At 37.0% G+C, this 15,417-nt stretch overlaps 2 protein-coding genes across 2 annotated transcripts in view; both read right to left on the bottom strand.

The window, feature by feature from the left end:
* Positions 1-3,822: 3,822 nt before the first annotated feature.
* Positions 3,823-6,676, bottom strand: ebpl (EBP like). Its single transcript, XM_052127122.1, has 4 exons — positions 6,384-6,676; positions 6,219-6,288; positions 5,688-5,826; positions 3,823-5,003 (listed from the first exon to the last, which is right to left on the bottom strand). Exons 1-4 carry the CDS (start codon positions 6,573-6,575, stop codon positions 4,775-4,777), a joined length of 630 nt encoding a protein of 209 aa, XP_051983082.1. The 5' UTR covers positions 6,576-6,676; the 3' UTR covers positions 3,823-4,774.
* Positions 6,677-6,996: 320 nt separating this feature from the next.
* The window catches only part of kpna3 (karyopherin alpha 3 (importin alpha 4)), a 35,803-nt gene continuing 27,382 nt past the window's right edge, over positions 6,997-15,417 (bottom strand). Inside the window, exons 11-17 of the mRNA XM_052127118.1 lie at positions 14,196-14,327; positions 13,978-14,106; positions 13,604-13,708; positions 11,572-11,643; positions 11,318-11,480; positions 10,962-11,056; positions 6,997-10,797 (exon numbers count right to left, since the gene is read on the bottom strand). Coding sequence (XP_051983078.1) covers positions 10,699-10,797; positions 10,962-11,056; positions 11,318-11,480; positions 11,572-11,643; positions 13,604-13,708; positions 13,978-14,106; positions 14,196-14,327 — 795 coding nt within the window. The 3' untranslated portion in view covers positions 6,997-10,698. The remainder of the gene's footprint in view (positions 10,798-10,961; positions 11,057-11,317; positions 11,481-11,571; positions 11,644-13,603; positions 13,709-13,977; positions 14,107-14,195; positions 14,328-15,417) is intronic.

Raw genomic sequence — 15,417 nt, 5'->3', positions numbered from 1 at the left:
TTATGATCTTATAGTTTTTGTTGCATTATAATATTAATGTTGTTTACATATAGAGGCACAGGGAGCCAAAAGTTTGGAATAATGTATAGATTTAGCTCTCGTGGAAAGAAATTTGTATTTTTATTCACTAAAGTGGCATTCAATGTGAATAATTACTATTCCAATTTGAAAAACAAACAAACAAAAAATTCAGAACTTCTTAAACTACAAGAGATTTCTCATCAAAAAAAATCCTCCACGTGCAGCAATGACAGCTTATCCAAAGCGACCCACAGTGCACTTATTACAGGTAGCAACCTGGAGTTAAGTGCCTTGCTCAAGGACACAATGGTGGTGGCAGTGGGGATCGAACCAGCGACCTTCTGATTAGCAGTTCCGTGCTTTAGCCCACCAGGCCGCCACCACTCTACCACTTGCCATAGATGTGTCTTGTCGGGCACTTCTCATGTACATCCCACAAAAGCTCAATGGGGTTAAGATCCATAACACTCTTTTCCAATTATCTGTTGTCCAATGTCTGTGTTTCTTTGACCACTCTAACCTTTTCTTTTTCTTTTTCTGTTTCAAAAGTGGCTTTTTCTTTGCAATTCTTCCCATAAGGACTGCACCTGAGTCTTCTCTTTACTGTTGTACATGAAACTGCTGTTGAGCAGGTAGAATTCAATGAAGCTGTCAGCGGAGGACATGTGAGGTGTCTATTTCTCAAACTAGAGACTCTGATGTACTTATCCTCTTGTGTAGTTGTACATCTGGCCTTCCACATCTCTTTCTGTCCTTATTAGAGCCACTTGTCCTTTGTCTTTGAAGACTGTAGTGACACCTTTGCATGAAATCTTTCAAATTTCAAGTATTGTATAGCCTTCATTCCTCAAAACATTGATTGTCTGAATATTTTCTAGAGATCACGGTTTCTTTTTTTTGTGCCATTTTTGGCGTAACATTGACTTTAAGACATGTCAGTCTTTTTCATACTGTGGCAACTCAAAAACAAAGACAATATTAAGTTTCATTTAATGAACCAAATAGATTTCAACTGTGTTTGATATAATGGCAAGTAATTTTCTTTTACCAAATTAGCAATGTAGCATGATTACTCAAGGATAAGTGTTGGAGTGATGGCTGCTGGAAATGGGGCCTGTCTGCCTAAAAAAGACTTTTTTCAAATAGTGATGGTGCTGTTTTTTACATCAGTATGTCTTGACTATACTTTGTGATCAGTTAAATGCCACTTTGGTGAATTAAAAATACCAATTTCCTTCCGAAACAGCAAAATCTGTTCATTATGTCAAACTTTTTGGCACCAGTGTGTATATAATGTATATGTATATATATATATACACACACTGATCAGCCACAACATTAAAACCACCTGCCTAATATTGTGTAGGTCCCCCTCGTGCCACCAAAAGAGCGCCAACCCTTATCTCATTTTGAGATGCTATTCTTCTCATCGCAATTGTACAGAACGATTATCTGAGTTCCCGTAGACTTTGTCAGTTCGAACCAGTCCGGCCATTCTCTGTTGACCTCTCTCATCAGGCTTTTCCGTCCACAGAGCTGCCGCTCACTGGATGTTTTTGGCACCATACTGGGTAAATTCTAGAGAATGTTGTGCGTGAAAATCCCAGGTGATCAGCAGTTACAGAAATACTCATACCAGGCACCAATCATGCCATGTTCCAAATCACTGAGATCAAATTTTTTCCCCATTCTGATTGTTGATGTGAACTTTAACTGAAGCTCCTGACCCATAGCTGCATGATTTTTTGTGCTGCTGCCACCCGATTGGCTGATTAGATAATCAGCTAATTCTGTCTGCCAATTTCTCACTGGCCTTTTCTGAAGTTCAGAGGTAACCGAGGCCTTCAAGAAAGTCCCCTAGTGTCACTTCATTCGACAAAACGTCAAGTGAGCGACAGACGGGGAACTTTTACAATCGATAAAAGTGGACAGAAATGCCTTGTTGATGAGAGAGGTCAACAGAGAATGGCCAGACTGGTTTGAACTGACAAAGTCTATGGTAACTCAGATAACCACTCTGTACAATTGTGGTGAGAAGAATAGCATCTGAGAATGCTATTCTGAGATGCAGGTTTGTGCTGTTGTGGCAGCATGAGGGAGAGCTACACAATAGGCAGGTGGTTTAAATGTTGTGGCTGATCGGTGTGTGTATATATATATAAACATATTATATATACACTGAAAAGATGATTTTGTGGAAAAAATTGTGTACCTTCTACTTTCAGTTAGCTAGTTTTAATGTAAACTTAAAATAGTAAGTAAATTCTACATTTGTACTCAATTCGAAAATGTTAAAATGAATGCACTAGCTTGAACAAATTATTTTATTGTTTGTTACGTTTCAATCCTAAAGTAGAAAACCTTGTCATATTTATTTGCTAATTTGAGTAAATAGTCCTTAACTTTTCAAAGCTGGTGTTTCTAGCATGTGCTGAGCTTAAATAATTAATGAGTTGCATGTCCATTGTTTGCAAGATAATTTACACAATTTTTATTGGTGATTTTGATTTTAGTTTTTTTTCACATGGTAACTTTTTTTTACATGAAATTACCCATTCATGATCAAAAAAGTTATTGATTCTATCGCCATTAAAGCAAGGTGATGATGTATTAGGAAACAAAATTACAAAAATAATTTCTATCAACTCTCAGTTCTCCCAGTTGTTTATTCTAAATTTTTAGAGTAAGTGCAACAAATAATAACACAAAATGACAATTAAATTAAAATTTTGGCATTTCAAAAATATTCAGTGACCAATAAAGCCACCCTTCTTTTCAATAACTGCCATGAACATTCCATCCATGGAGTCTGTCAGTTTCTTGATCTGTTCATGTTCCACTTTGGGTGAAGCAGCAACCACAGCCTCCCAAATGCTGTACAAAGAGGTGTATTGTTATCCCTCACTGTAAATCTCTCATTTGAGAAGGGCCCACAAGTTCTCAATAGGATTTAAGCCAGGATAGGAAGGGGGCCCAAGTCATAATTTGGGCATCTTTGAGGCTCTTGCTGGCTAGCCAAGAAGTGGAGTACTTGGATGCATGTGATGGAGTATCGTCCTGCATAAAGATTGTGGCCTTCTTGAATGCTGAGGATTGCGTCCTGTACAACTGCTTGAAGAAAGCACTTTCCAGAAACTCTCGGAGGCTTAATTTGCCTGATAAGGGACCGGGTGTGTATGATCACGACCCGGCCCCACCCTGCCACACTCATCCTTAATGATAGCAGCCCATACCAGTACCCCTCCTCCATCTTGCTGGCACCTGACTTGAAAGTGGTGCTGTGTCCATTAGTGATCCAGCCACGGGCCCATCCATCTGGTCCATCAAGAATCATCTCATTTAATCGGTCCATAAAACCTTTGATAAATCTGTCTTATGGTATTTCTTTGCACAATCTTGATGCTTCAACTTGTGAATATATTCAGTGGTGGTCGTGTTTCAGCCTTCTTGACCTTGGCCATGTCTATGAGCACTTGACACCTTGTACTTCTGGACACTCCAAGTAGGTTACAGTTCTGGAATATGGTGGTACTGGAGGATAATGGGTTCCTGGTATCTTCACGTTTAATTCTTCTCCACATGTTTTTTGCGCCAGTTGACTATTCGCAACAAAACATTTGATTATCCGGTGGTAACGCCTCAATAGTTTAGGTATTTTAAGAGTGTTGCATCAGTCTGAAAGGCATTTTACAATATTTGACTTTTCAGTGCCAGTTAAATCTCTTTATTGGCCCATTTTACCTGAGGTAATGAAGCTGAATAATAATTATGCACACCTTGATATAAGGCATTAGTCACTTTCGCCACATCCTCCCTCATTACACAAATACATACCACCTGAAAATGATTGAATCAAATAAGCATTCAAGTTTATATGGTTTGGAGTTGGAAAATGTGCATGGAAATAATGATAAGATCAGAATACTCACTTGTCTAATAACTGGGCACGCAGTGTATATGTATAAATGTATATGTATAGTATACACACACACACATATATATATATATATATATATATATAAATAGTACAGTATCCAGAGATCATGCCATTATTTGTTGCACTGCCTTTATTTTGGCACATTCTGGTTAGGTACCAAATACATAGTGGAAAAAACTAAAAATGTATTCGGACATTGAGAATCTTGTGATACATAAATTGTTATGTGGAAACTTTTTTAAATGATGTTATAAAAAATGTATTCAGCAAGAGGCAAACACCGGGATGCCGTTTAATCATTCATTTTTTGTTAATTATTTACACATGGAACTGTAGTGGAATGGCAACAAAAGGCAAGCATGTAACATTAATTAAGAGCAGCACCAGGGTGTTTTGATACATGAATTGACAACTTTTGAAAGTCAATTGTGATCAGCTTGTGGTTTCTATCATTCTGGATGAGATAGTATGGATTTATTAGTAGGGAAACGGTTCCTAGAGCTGTGTAAAAGATATCTGACAAAAGGGATACATTGTTTGGTGTTATATGACAGGAATGTAAATAGGACAAGGAAATAAATGTTGCTATGAGTCATTGGTTTGGTGTAATCTTCCATTGTGTCAAGTTATCTCCACCACCGCAATTATGCAAAGGAACACCTTACAGCTTTTCCTCTATTACTCAATGTCTGGAATAAATGCATATAATGTATCAACTGCAGTACAACAGATCTCTCTTTCTATCTCTACATCCAAGTCAATTCACTTTGAATGGCTAATTGTAATTACCTAAATTATATCGGACTACTTCCAATTCTATCTATCCTTCTTTGGATACCGATGCATTCTTCTTAAATCTTTCCATGATTGCCAGAGGAGGAGTCCAGGTACCACCACCCAGATCCCATTAAAGAACACCAGGTAGACCCACAGGTACAGCCAGTTGCTCGTGTTGAGGTTAGGGCTTCCGATTAGCCAGTCTGGACAGAAGGTCATCCAACCCCCGTACAACTCGCACACACATAGCGTGATCTGAATAAAGTGCCTGGTTCAGAGAGAAATTTACACAGTTCATGAAAGTGCATGAGGCGGCGTTAAATGGATGCTTCACCCAAAAAAAAATTTATTCTCTCTCTCTCATGATTTACTCACCCTCCTGCCATCACAAATTTGTATGACTTTCTTTCCTCTGCTGAACACAAAGATTTTCATTAAGCCAGAACTTTGAAGTTCCAAAATCACATAAGGGCAGCATAAAAGTAATACATAAGACTCCAGTGGTTTAATCCATGTCTTCTGAAGTGATATGATAGGTGTGGGGAAGAAACCAATCAATATTTAAGTCCTTTTTATTTTATTTTTTATATAAATCTCCACTTTCATATTCTTTTGTTTTGGCAATTCACATTCTTCGTGCTTATCGCCACCTACAGGGCCGGGAGAAAAAATTATGGTAAAAAGGGACTTAGTGATTTATGTCTCATATCACTTCTGAAGATATGGATTGAACCACTGGAGTCTGGATTACTTTGACTTTATATGCCTTTGAAACAAAACAAAAAAAAAAGTTCTTGCCACCATTCACTTGCATTGCATGGACCTACAGAGCGGAGATATTCTTCTAAAAATCGTTGTGTTCAGCAGAATAAAGTCATACACATCTGGGATGGCACAAAAGCGAGTAAATAATGAGAGAATCATCTCAAGCAATACATTCCCAGAATTTCACCTGTAGTGTTTGTCCTTAATGATGGCGTAGACTAGAAGCAGGGCCAGTGAGCCGTCCAAAATCACAGTCAGAAGCTCTAAAGATACTATAGTTGGGTCTGAGTACAACCAGCGTTCATCTGCCTTGCCATATTCCTTCCCTGAGGAGTATTTTAATTACTAACATGCATATGAAAAAGCAGCAAAAGAACTGTTCAAATAAATGAAGGAAAATGGAAAAAGCTTAACTAGAGAAAGTTCTGCTTAGAAAAGATGAAAAGATAAGGTTGGTAATGGGATTACGCTCTCATCTTGCATGAGATGAGGATGGCAATGTAGCAGCACATTTTTTTGGGGTGAGCTATTCCTTTATCATTGGTTTGCATGCACTGCACATGTATATTGCACAGTACCATGAATCACCACTAGAGGTCGCCCTACGCCTCAGTAAAACTTTTCTTACGCCTGACCAAATAAAAAGCTGTATAGTGCACGACACGTGCAACACAGAACAAATGTTACTTATGTGCATGTAGTAACACAGCATACTTACACAGCTCTGCAAACAGATTGTCAGAGGTTGCAACATTTCCAACGAGTGACATATAGACAAAGGGTCCCTCCTATACGATGAAACGGAGGCAAAGGTAAGCAGGGATTTATCAGCTACATGCAATAATCGTATTAGCAACATTTTCGTATGCACTTTCGCACTTACCAGCGTGAAATGAACTATTGCGTCGTAAAACAACCAAACAAGGACCCACCGATCAACAGTGGAACACTTGTTCCCCCATTTTAGCGCGAAAGCATATCCGACAGCAAACTGTGCAGCACAGGCGACAAGGGAATAAACGGTTACTTTAGTGAAAAGTGCAGGTTCTTGCAGCACACCGGCTTCTGCCATCATGCCCAATGAGACTCAAGAACATTCATTCAATACCTCTAAATCTCAATAGTTGAATAAATGACACCTCCAGGCCCCGCCCATCGTTCTAACGTTGGAACTATGCACCCATAGGTTTGCCAGAACTCTCTCCACTTGCAGTTCTGACACGTCATACAACAGAGATTACGTTTAGGCGCCAGATTACAGTTTATTTTTCATCAAATAATTTTTTTTTTAAAGATTGTGAGATTTTTATATATTTAGATATTTTTACGTAACCCATACAAAACATTCCACAAAAATTCACCTAAAAAGTACACTACCGGTCAATAGTTGGACAAACCTACTTCCATCAAAACTATGACGCAAAAGAAATGGGAGTAAGGAAATAATCCATGAAAATCCAGAAAATGTTTTAATCAATATTTAGATTTTAGCTGCTTCAAAATAGCCACACTTTGCATAAATTACACCTGTAATGATGTATCCACCGGAGATGATAATAAAATAAAATAAATTGATGATAATTATTAAACTATAATAATAAATTTGTTTGCATGTATGTTAGACAACTGTTGTTGCTTTTCCTTCACTACATGGCCAAACATTATAAACATTTTTTACATGCAAAACATTTTCAACCATAAACCTTTTATATCATGTGGCATTCAGTGAACTCCAAACTTCTGCCTGGTTGTGCACATCACTTTAAATTACCAGTTGTTGTCTGCATTTCATCTAAAGGCGAGCATTAAACCAGTTTCACTGGTTTCAACAGTTTAACAGAATTTCATCAATATAAAAATGGATATGACCATCACCTAAAGTTATATCCTTATAATTATCCATATCCATGATCATAAACACTCACTGAACACTTTATTAGGAACACCTGTACACATATTTATTCAAGCGATTATCCAGTCAGCCAGTCATATGGCAGCATTGCAATGCATAAAATCAAGCAGATATGGATCAGGAGCTTCAGTTAATGTTCACATCAACCATCAGAATGGGGATTTTTTATTTATTTAGACCACTGCATGATTGTTGGTGCCAGATGAGCTGGTTTGAGTATTTCTGTAACTGCTGATCTTCTGTAATTTTCACACAACAGTCTCTAGAGTTTACTCAGAATGGTGCCAAAAAAAAAAAATAAAATGCATATGGAAAAGTGTTGTTGATGAGAGAGGTCAATGGAGAATGGCCAGACTGGTTCGAACTTACAGAAAGGCTACGGTAACTCAGATAACCGCTCTGTACAATTGTACATGTCAAACATTGAGGCAGATGGGCTACAACAGCAGAAAACCACATCGAGTACTATATTAAAACCATAGTGTTCCTAATAAAGTGCACAGTGTATATAAATATCGCATCTTTTGGTACAGGTATAGGACTATACAATATGTAAATACAGGTTACTTTTGTGGCGACTGCCGTTAAGTGTCATTTAACACCAATCTGTCTTTAGACAAACTTAACACAACATGAGAAAACTATTGCACACATCAAAGAGAGAGAAGGTGAATTCAGAATAGAAAAGGCCGAGTTAAAAAGAGAGAAAGGGTAGTAGGAGAAAAGGCTAACAGATAAAAGAGAGAAAAAGAGAAAAGTATCAGCGGGTCAATCATAAGAGAGCAATAAAAAAGGATGGCTAACAGCAAGTTTATTTTGGTTAGGTTCATTGATACATAAAGCACGTCCTGAGGGAGTGGAAAGATGTGTTCCCATAGAAAGGTACGAAGGAGGACATTGGGTGGGTTGAGAATTATGGTCAATTGTGATCCATATGCAAAGAATGTGAAGGGTGCAGAATGGAAGTTAAGGGATCAACAACAAGTCAGCCAGCAGACTAGAGGAGAATTTAAGTAGAACTCCAGAGTACGTCTCATCATAAAGTCCAGAGATAGGCAGACATAACACCCAAAAGACCCCATATTATAAGCAGCTCCAATGCAACGTGGTAGGTATTCTGAACCTTTCTTTTGTTGCTTTGAAATTAAAAACAAAAGGCACAATTAATTTCAACTCATTCTTTATCTTTAATATGCACAAGAGTTGAAAAAAATACTGATGAGCCACCTTAAAGAGAAATTCAGTTCTAAAATTTATAAAAACATACAAACAATCAGGCCAAAATGCGATCTGTCGCTGATTTTTAGATTGTTTTTTTCTTCAGCAAGTAAAAATCTTGCAACAAGCAATAAGCTTGTATCCATTTCCGATACAAGACAAAGCTTCTTTAAAGTCTTTAAAGTGGCTCGTTTTTCTAGTCGTCTAGATAAGTTTATGAATTTCAAACTTGTTTTCTTCCTCTCTTTTTGTTCAACAACAAATGGCTAATTCAAAAATCATCAGGGCTGCTTGTAGCTTCCTTACCGTCTTTTTCAGCAGTTTGTGGCCCAAACACAACTACTTAAGTCCAAATGCATTTTCCCCCATACAACCCTTTACAAGTTAATGCACGGCGGAAAACCCAAAAAAAAAAAAAACATTGTCCAGTCACAACTGTAAGATAGCCCATTTTCCAAATGATGGCAATCGTTTGCCATTACAAAACAAAGGTTAAAACAAAAAGAGCAAAGAAAAAAATACCCCTATTGGCTTTAAATCGCCAATCACAATGTTATTATTGTTCTGTAGCGTCCCAACAATGCCTAGTGGATCTAAGTGTAGTAGCTTCTTATTATATACCTACACAAGAAATTAATTTTTAGTTGTAGCAAGATTAAAAAAAAAAAAAACAAGGAACAACAACGTCATGGATTTCCTTTTCCCATTGCTTGTATAGTCAAAATAAAGCGAACATCGCTCTCCACAAACAATAAGCAATAAAACAGGAAAACCCAAAAGTGTGCGAGTAAGACTGAAAAAACTGCCAAAGCAGAAGCTTCACCGATCAAAATGAAAAAAAAAAAAAAAAAAAAAAGAATTCACAATCAAATCACTGTTGCAAAGTTTCTTGGTTTTTGACTAGAGTGCTGAAATGTTCTGATTTTGTGAAAATATCTTCTGACTGGTTACAATTGGGGTTATCATCTCGATGAACTTATTACTATGGTTACAGACAGGTTGTAGCAAAGATGAACCCAGAGCATTGAGCGCTTCCAGAGCACCCTTCTTGAGCAGAAAGACATGTTAGATTATCTCAATGGACTTCCAAAGGTTGGGGTGGCCCTTTAAAAGTCCTGGCCAAATTGACGATTACCATATCACATAGGTTCATCATTTGAAATGTCCGATATTCCCTTTGCAAACCAAAAAGATCGGCACAATGAATGTCCACTACACAATTGCTGCAAAACTTTTAAAATAAGGGTGCTTGACTGTGTCAGATTAGATTTTCTTTGTTCAAACTTTCAGTAAAAGTTTTCCGTGTAATCTGTTGACGTGATTTTTTTTTCTTCATTTTCTTCAGTGTTTTGTACATATACATAATTTCAGGACTTAATGAGAAGAAAAAAGCAAGAATGCAGTTCTGTTTGCACACCACATACTTTAGAGACACCCCTCCCCCATTTAAAAAATATTCCATGGAATAACCCATTATAGGCTCGATCATAGATTTAAGAGGAATGGGGGAGGGGGTCTGATGGCTTAACACAGTAGAAGCTGGATGTCTTGAGTTGGGTGTCTGTCTAAAACTCTTAAGATCATCACCAGAAGCACAATGTTTTGAGTGAAGGACATTTTCTGGAAAGCAAAAGAAAATTCCCTGCCTTTGAATTTCAGGATTCTCTTTCTTCTTCCTTGGCTGATATGATGGCTGGTACATCAAAAATAAGTTCCTATTACTGTTCATGCTCACCTATGAGTGTGAGTGAAAGAAAGAGCAAAATATTTCCTTTTTTTTTGCTGTTGTTTTGGCAACTTCTGTATAATGAACAAGTCATGTTCTTTTTCTTTTTCTATTCCATGTCTTTAGGTCATTGAGATCCATCCATTTCTTGAGTGGCATTTGAGACAGGTACTCAGATACTTCAGTGCCATTTTCTCCTGTGTGAGTGTAGTTTCAGAGCATGGTGAATGGTTGGTTGGTATATCTTGTTAGTGAGTGGCTGGTAGATGATGGGTCAGTAGGTGGCGGAGGGTTGAGGAGTAGCTGGGAAACCCACCTTCCCAAGTTCAAAGTTCTGGTTGTCTAGAACTTGAACTCCTTGGTTTGTAGGTTGGAGGCTGGATCGAAGTTAAATGTGCCTCCTTGGGTGGTCTCAGGAATCAGACTGGGGTCCTCATCAATCTACAAGATTTAAGAGAGAAAAAGAAGAAAGGTAGATTTAGGCAGAATTACTGATAATAATATCCAGAACAGAATCCACAAATTACTAAAACAACAAAAAGCGCCATGCAAAGGACCAAACACCTGAAATAACAAAAACTATAGTACAGACAAAATATACTCACATCATCTCCTGAAAAGTACTGATCAATGATTTCAAATGCAAGTTTATATATGTCCTCATTTTCATGCTGCTGTAGGTTTTCAATTTTTTCCAATCCTGAAAGAGAGATTCAAGATAGTTAGTACTGCTACTATAAAATTGATGTTTTGTTTTCTTAATAGGGGTTATATTGTATGTAAATATGGTGATCCTAGACACGTTGAATTATTTGGCATGCGACATCTGGTTATTTATCAGTACACAACCCAAGAGACTTTATTCAGGACCAAATGTATTAAATATCATTTTTAATATAATCCATGAAAATGTACTATTTCTGACAATCTCAAAAATATATTTGTATTACAGCAACATTACCTCCACACTCTTCAATGATCTCAGCAATTGTGCTGGCTTCTTCTCCAGCCATGATGAGGACGTTTTTCAATCCATCAAGAACCACTTGGACCACCTGAGAGTCTTTCACTGACAGCAGGTTACAGAAAGGCGGGATCACGTTTTGTTGCACCAGGTACTCCACCTGCCAATCACAGCAAAGTAACCAATGAAAAAGAAGGGAAAAGGAAGTGACCCAGAATCAGAGATTTGTCTTCGTCTTTAACGGTTCACACCTGATCCTTTCTTCCACTTATTGTCAAGTTACTGATGGCCCACGCAGCTTCCTTCTGTGTTCCAAAATCACCCTGTTTGGACAGATAAAGATGCCCTTTAGTACACAAGTTTCCAAAGACGACAAGCCCTGGGTCTAGATACAGGCTTTTAATTTAACTCAGAATAACTTCTAAAGATGCCCACACAACATTTTTTTTTTTTTCTGAAATAGTTTTGCGTGCCCCTCGCAATAAGCTTTCCATGGTTTTTACTCAAGTAACCATATTTGAACCTTGATATTCCTAGCAAAACCATAGTAATAAAACAGGAAAATGAAAATGGTTACATAACGTTTCACAGTTACTATAATATTACTATAGTAAAACCATGGTTTCTGCCATGGTTAGTAGGGCTGGGTATATTGATTCTTAAATCCCAAGATTGATCTTTTACTCCGAGGCAACCCTCTATAATGCAAGTACATCACTCACATGTGTAACCAAATCTCACGCTATGCGAATAAAAATGTATATGATAAGCCACTGGCTGGACAACATACAGATTTCACTCACCAGGTATTTAGTATAGTGAAGTTATTAGCACATGAAGTAAATTCTGTGAGTTGAGAGAATAATTTTGGTTTAACTCGTTCTGAGTCCAAAGACGAGCACCACGGATTCATATGGTATTGAAAAATGCCTCTTAATTTCCTTTTCCATTTAATTCTACTCACACATGGATGCCCTAAAGAAGCCATGCATGTCTTCTCATTATATGCATTTACTGGATGATGCCAGAGAAAGCAGTTTAACACACCAAGGTTTCTCCCAGAGAAAGCTGCTTAAGTGGTCATGTAAACGCATAGAAGGGTGTTCTAACAGGTTTGAGTGCACATGTGCGTGGAACAGACTGAATAACAAACGTCATAGGATGGAGCCCAACAATACATTTCACACAAGTCAACAAAACATTTCTGGGAGAGGCAGTACTTTTACAGTGGGAAAAGCACATATACTACAAACTATTCCCATTTATAAACACCACTGTAAAATGTTGACGGTCCCGCACATTTGTAAACATAAGTAAATTTAAATACTTATGAAAGTATTTTGAAATAAATTATGAAAGTAAACAATAAAATGTAACAAAAAAAATACGCAACATAATATTTGCAATTTCAAGACATTAATTGATGGAACAGGCTGAATTTGAAACATTTTCAAAAGCTAAAATGTGACCAATTTGATGGAAAAAAAAAATAACAAAAATAAAAAAATAATGATACAATTTCATTTGAAAAATGTATATTTTTGAATTGTACCAAAAGGGTTGCCTAGAAGGTTCCTTTATAATTAAGAGCATTAGCTGAGAGACAATTTATTTTATATGTAAGCAAAATGGACATTGTAACACAAATGTACCCATATGATTCAATATCAAATCAGAATCAGAATTGAAAGCTTGTGAATCAGAATCCAATTGGGAAATCTGCATCAATACCCAGCCCTAATGGTTAGCCTACATCATGGTTTCTACAATCTTACTAAAGAAAAATCATTTCCACCAAAAACTATGGATACTACAGTCTACAGTATTACTATAATAAAACCATATTTTAAGTATTTGTATAGCAAAACCATAATAACCACAAAATTATGATGAGTTTTCATTTTCCTGTATTATCACTAAGGGTAATAGTGACAAACTAGTAATACTAGTTTTTTTTTTTTTTTTTTAAAGAAACCTACTGATGATAATTAGTTGTATTTAAAATAAATAGCGCAAGAACAAACTTAAACAGCACATAGACTAGAAATGATCCAATAACTTTTATACAATGTCCTACTGAATCTTATCAAATATACTGAAATCTACTCTAACATCTCTAGGGTCATTCTGATGCAAAGTAAGGATTAACTAAACAGTTTAATCCCCATCCATAATCAGCATCTTTATATAAGGGTCTGCCATTTCAGCTGCTATTAATTCTAAAATGATCCAGGAGGAAAAAAAAATGAACGTACTGAAAATGGTACATAGCTAATGTCTTACCTTGGCGAGCTGGTGAATGATCATGGGGATGAGACCAGCATCTATTACTGCCTGCACCTGCTGCTGGTTACCTGCTGTTATATTGGACAGGAACCATACTGCCTCCTACAGGGAACAGCAGAGCTAAACATGAGCCATGAAGCTGGGTAGCTTTTTGACAAGTACACTTACATGCACCATTACAATTGAGCTACAGCAGGTTTTTGCATACCATTTCATTATGTAGGTTTGTCTGTCCTACTGTTACATTAAATACAAATATTTGTCTGACTTCAAAGTGCATGTAAACCTTCTCATTTTTGACCTTCACCATCTTGATTCCATAGCACACAAATATTAGATGTGGTGTGTGTTAGTGTGTATGTGGTTATCACCTTGTTAATCTTCTCTTTAGGGTGTGTGAGCAAACTGGGAAAGTGAGAGAGGACGTCACAGTTGAGCACCACCTGAGTCTGCTCATCCGTCCCTGTTACAATGTTCCCCACTGCTCTCAGTGCCGCAGTCTGAAGAAACCACACACACAGATGCTATCAAATACAGACTTTGTTCCATAGTAAACTACTATCTGACTACAGATTTGCAAAGTATTTACCTGAACTTTGACCTCTTGGTGGCTGAGCAGTGGGACGAGGAATGGGACGACACCTGAGTCTATAACCATCTGAATCTGCTCGTTACCTCCATCTGTCAGATACGACAGAGCCCACACCGTGTCTACCAGAATCTAGAGAAAATAGAGAAGATTTTAGTAAGCTGAATCAAAGTACAGAGTTAATTATGTAGCAGGAAGAATTTCATGAAGAAATGTCTGTCCCACATTTAAAGTAATAGTTGATCCAAAAATGAAAATTCTCTCATCATTTACTCACCCTCATGCCATCCCAAATGTGTGTGACTTACTTTCTTATGCTGAACACAAATAAATATTTTTAGAAGAATATCTCAGCTCTTTAGGTCCATACAATGCAAGTGAATGGTGGCCAGAACCTTTATGCTGCCTTTATGGAGCTTCAAAGTAATCCATATCTTCAGAAGAAACACGATAGGTGTGGGTGAGAAACAGATAAATAGTCCTTTTACTATAAATCTCCACCTCTGACCAACCCACCAGTAGGTGGCTGAATGTGAAAGTGGAGATTTAGAGTAAAAAATCTAAGTAAGAATGTATCCGTTTCTCACCCACACCTATTATATAGCTTCAGACTGGAGTCTAACGATTACTTTTATTCTGCCTTTATATCCTTTTTGGACCTTTCTGGTCACCATTCACTTACATTGTATGGACCTTCAGAGCTGAGCTGTTCTTCTAAAAATCTTAATTTGTGTTCTGCAGAAGAAAGAATGTCATACACATCTGGGATGGCACGAGGGTGAGTAAATGAGAGCATTTTCACTTTTAGGTGATTTATCACTTGAACTCTAAAATAAATTAAAAAAAGTACAGACCCACATAATATTAGGTGGCCTTAACTACTATGTATACAGTGTACTTATTATGTGCATACATGTTGTTGCATTGTAATTACATTTAAAGTACCTGCATTAATTACATTTGTAGTTACACAGTTAACTTTACCCATACCTCAACCTCAGTAGCAGAAAATATGGATATTTTACAGAACGACATGTAGTTATACAGTAAATACATAGTCTTGTATGTATTTAATATTAGTGCATAGTAGTTAAGGCCAACTAATATAAAGTGTGACCAAAAGTACAGATTTTAGTATCAAGAAATATTTACAATATATAAAATATTTTTTAAGCAAGCATAAATCATAGGCAATACAACACCTAAAATGATGTAAACATGG

This window comes from Xyrauchen texanus, chromosome 5 (genome assembly GCF_025860055.1).
Source record: "Xyrauchen texanus isolate HMW12.3.18 chromosome 5, RBS_HiC_50CHRs, whole genome shotgun sequence".
Taxonomy (NCBI): Eukaryota; Metazoa; Chordata; class Actinopteri; order Cypriniformes; family Catostomidae; genus Xyrauchen; species Xyrauchen texanus.
The sequence above is the reverse complement of the archived record's forward strand: the minus strand, read 5'-3'. Positions and strand labels throughout refer to the sequence as shown.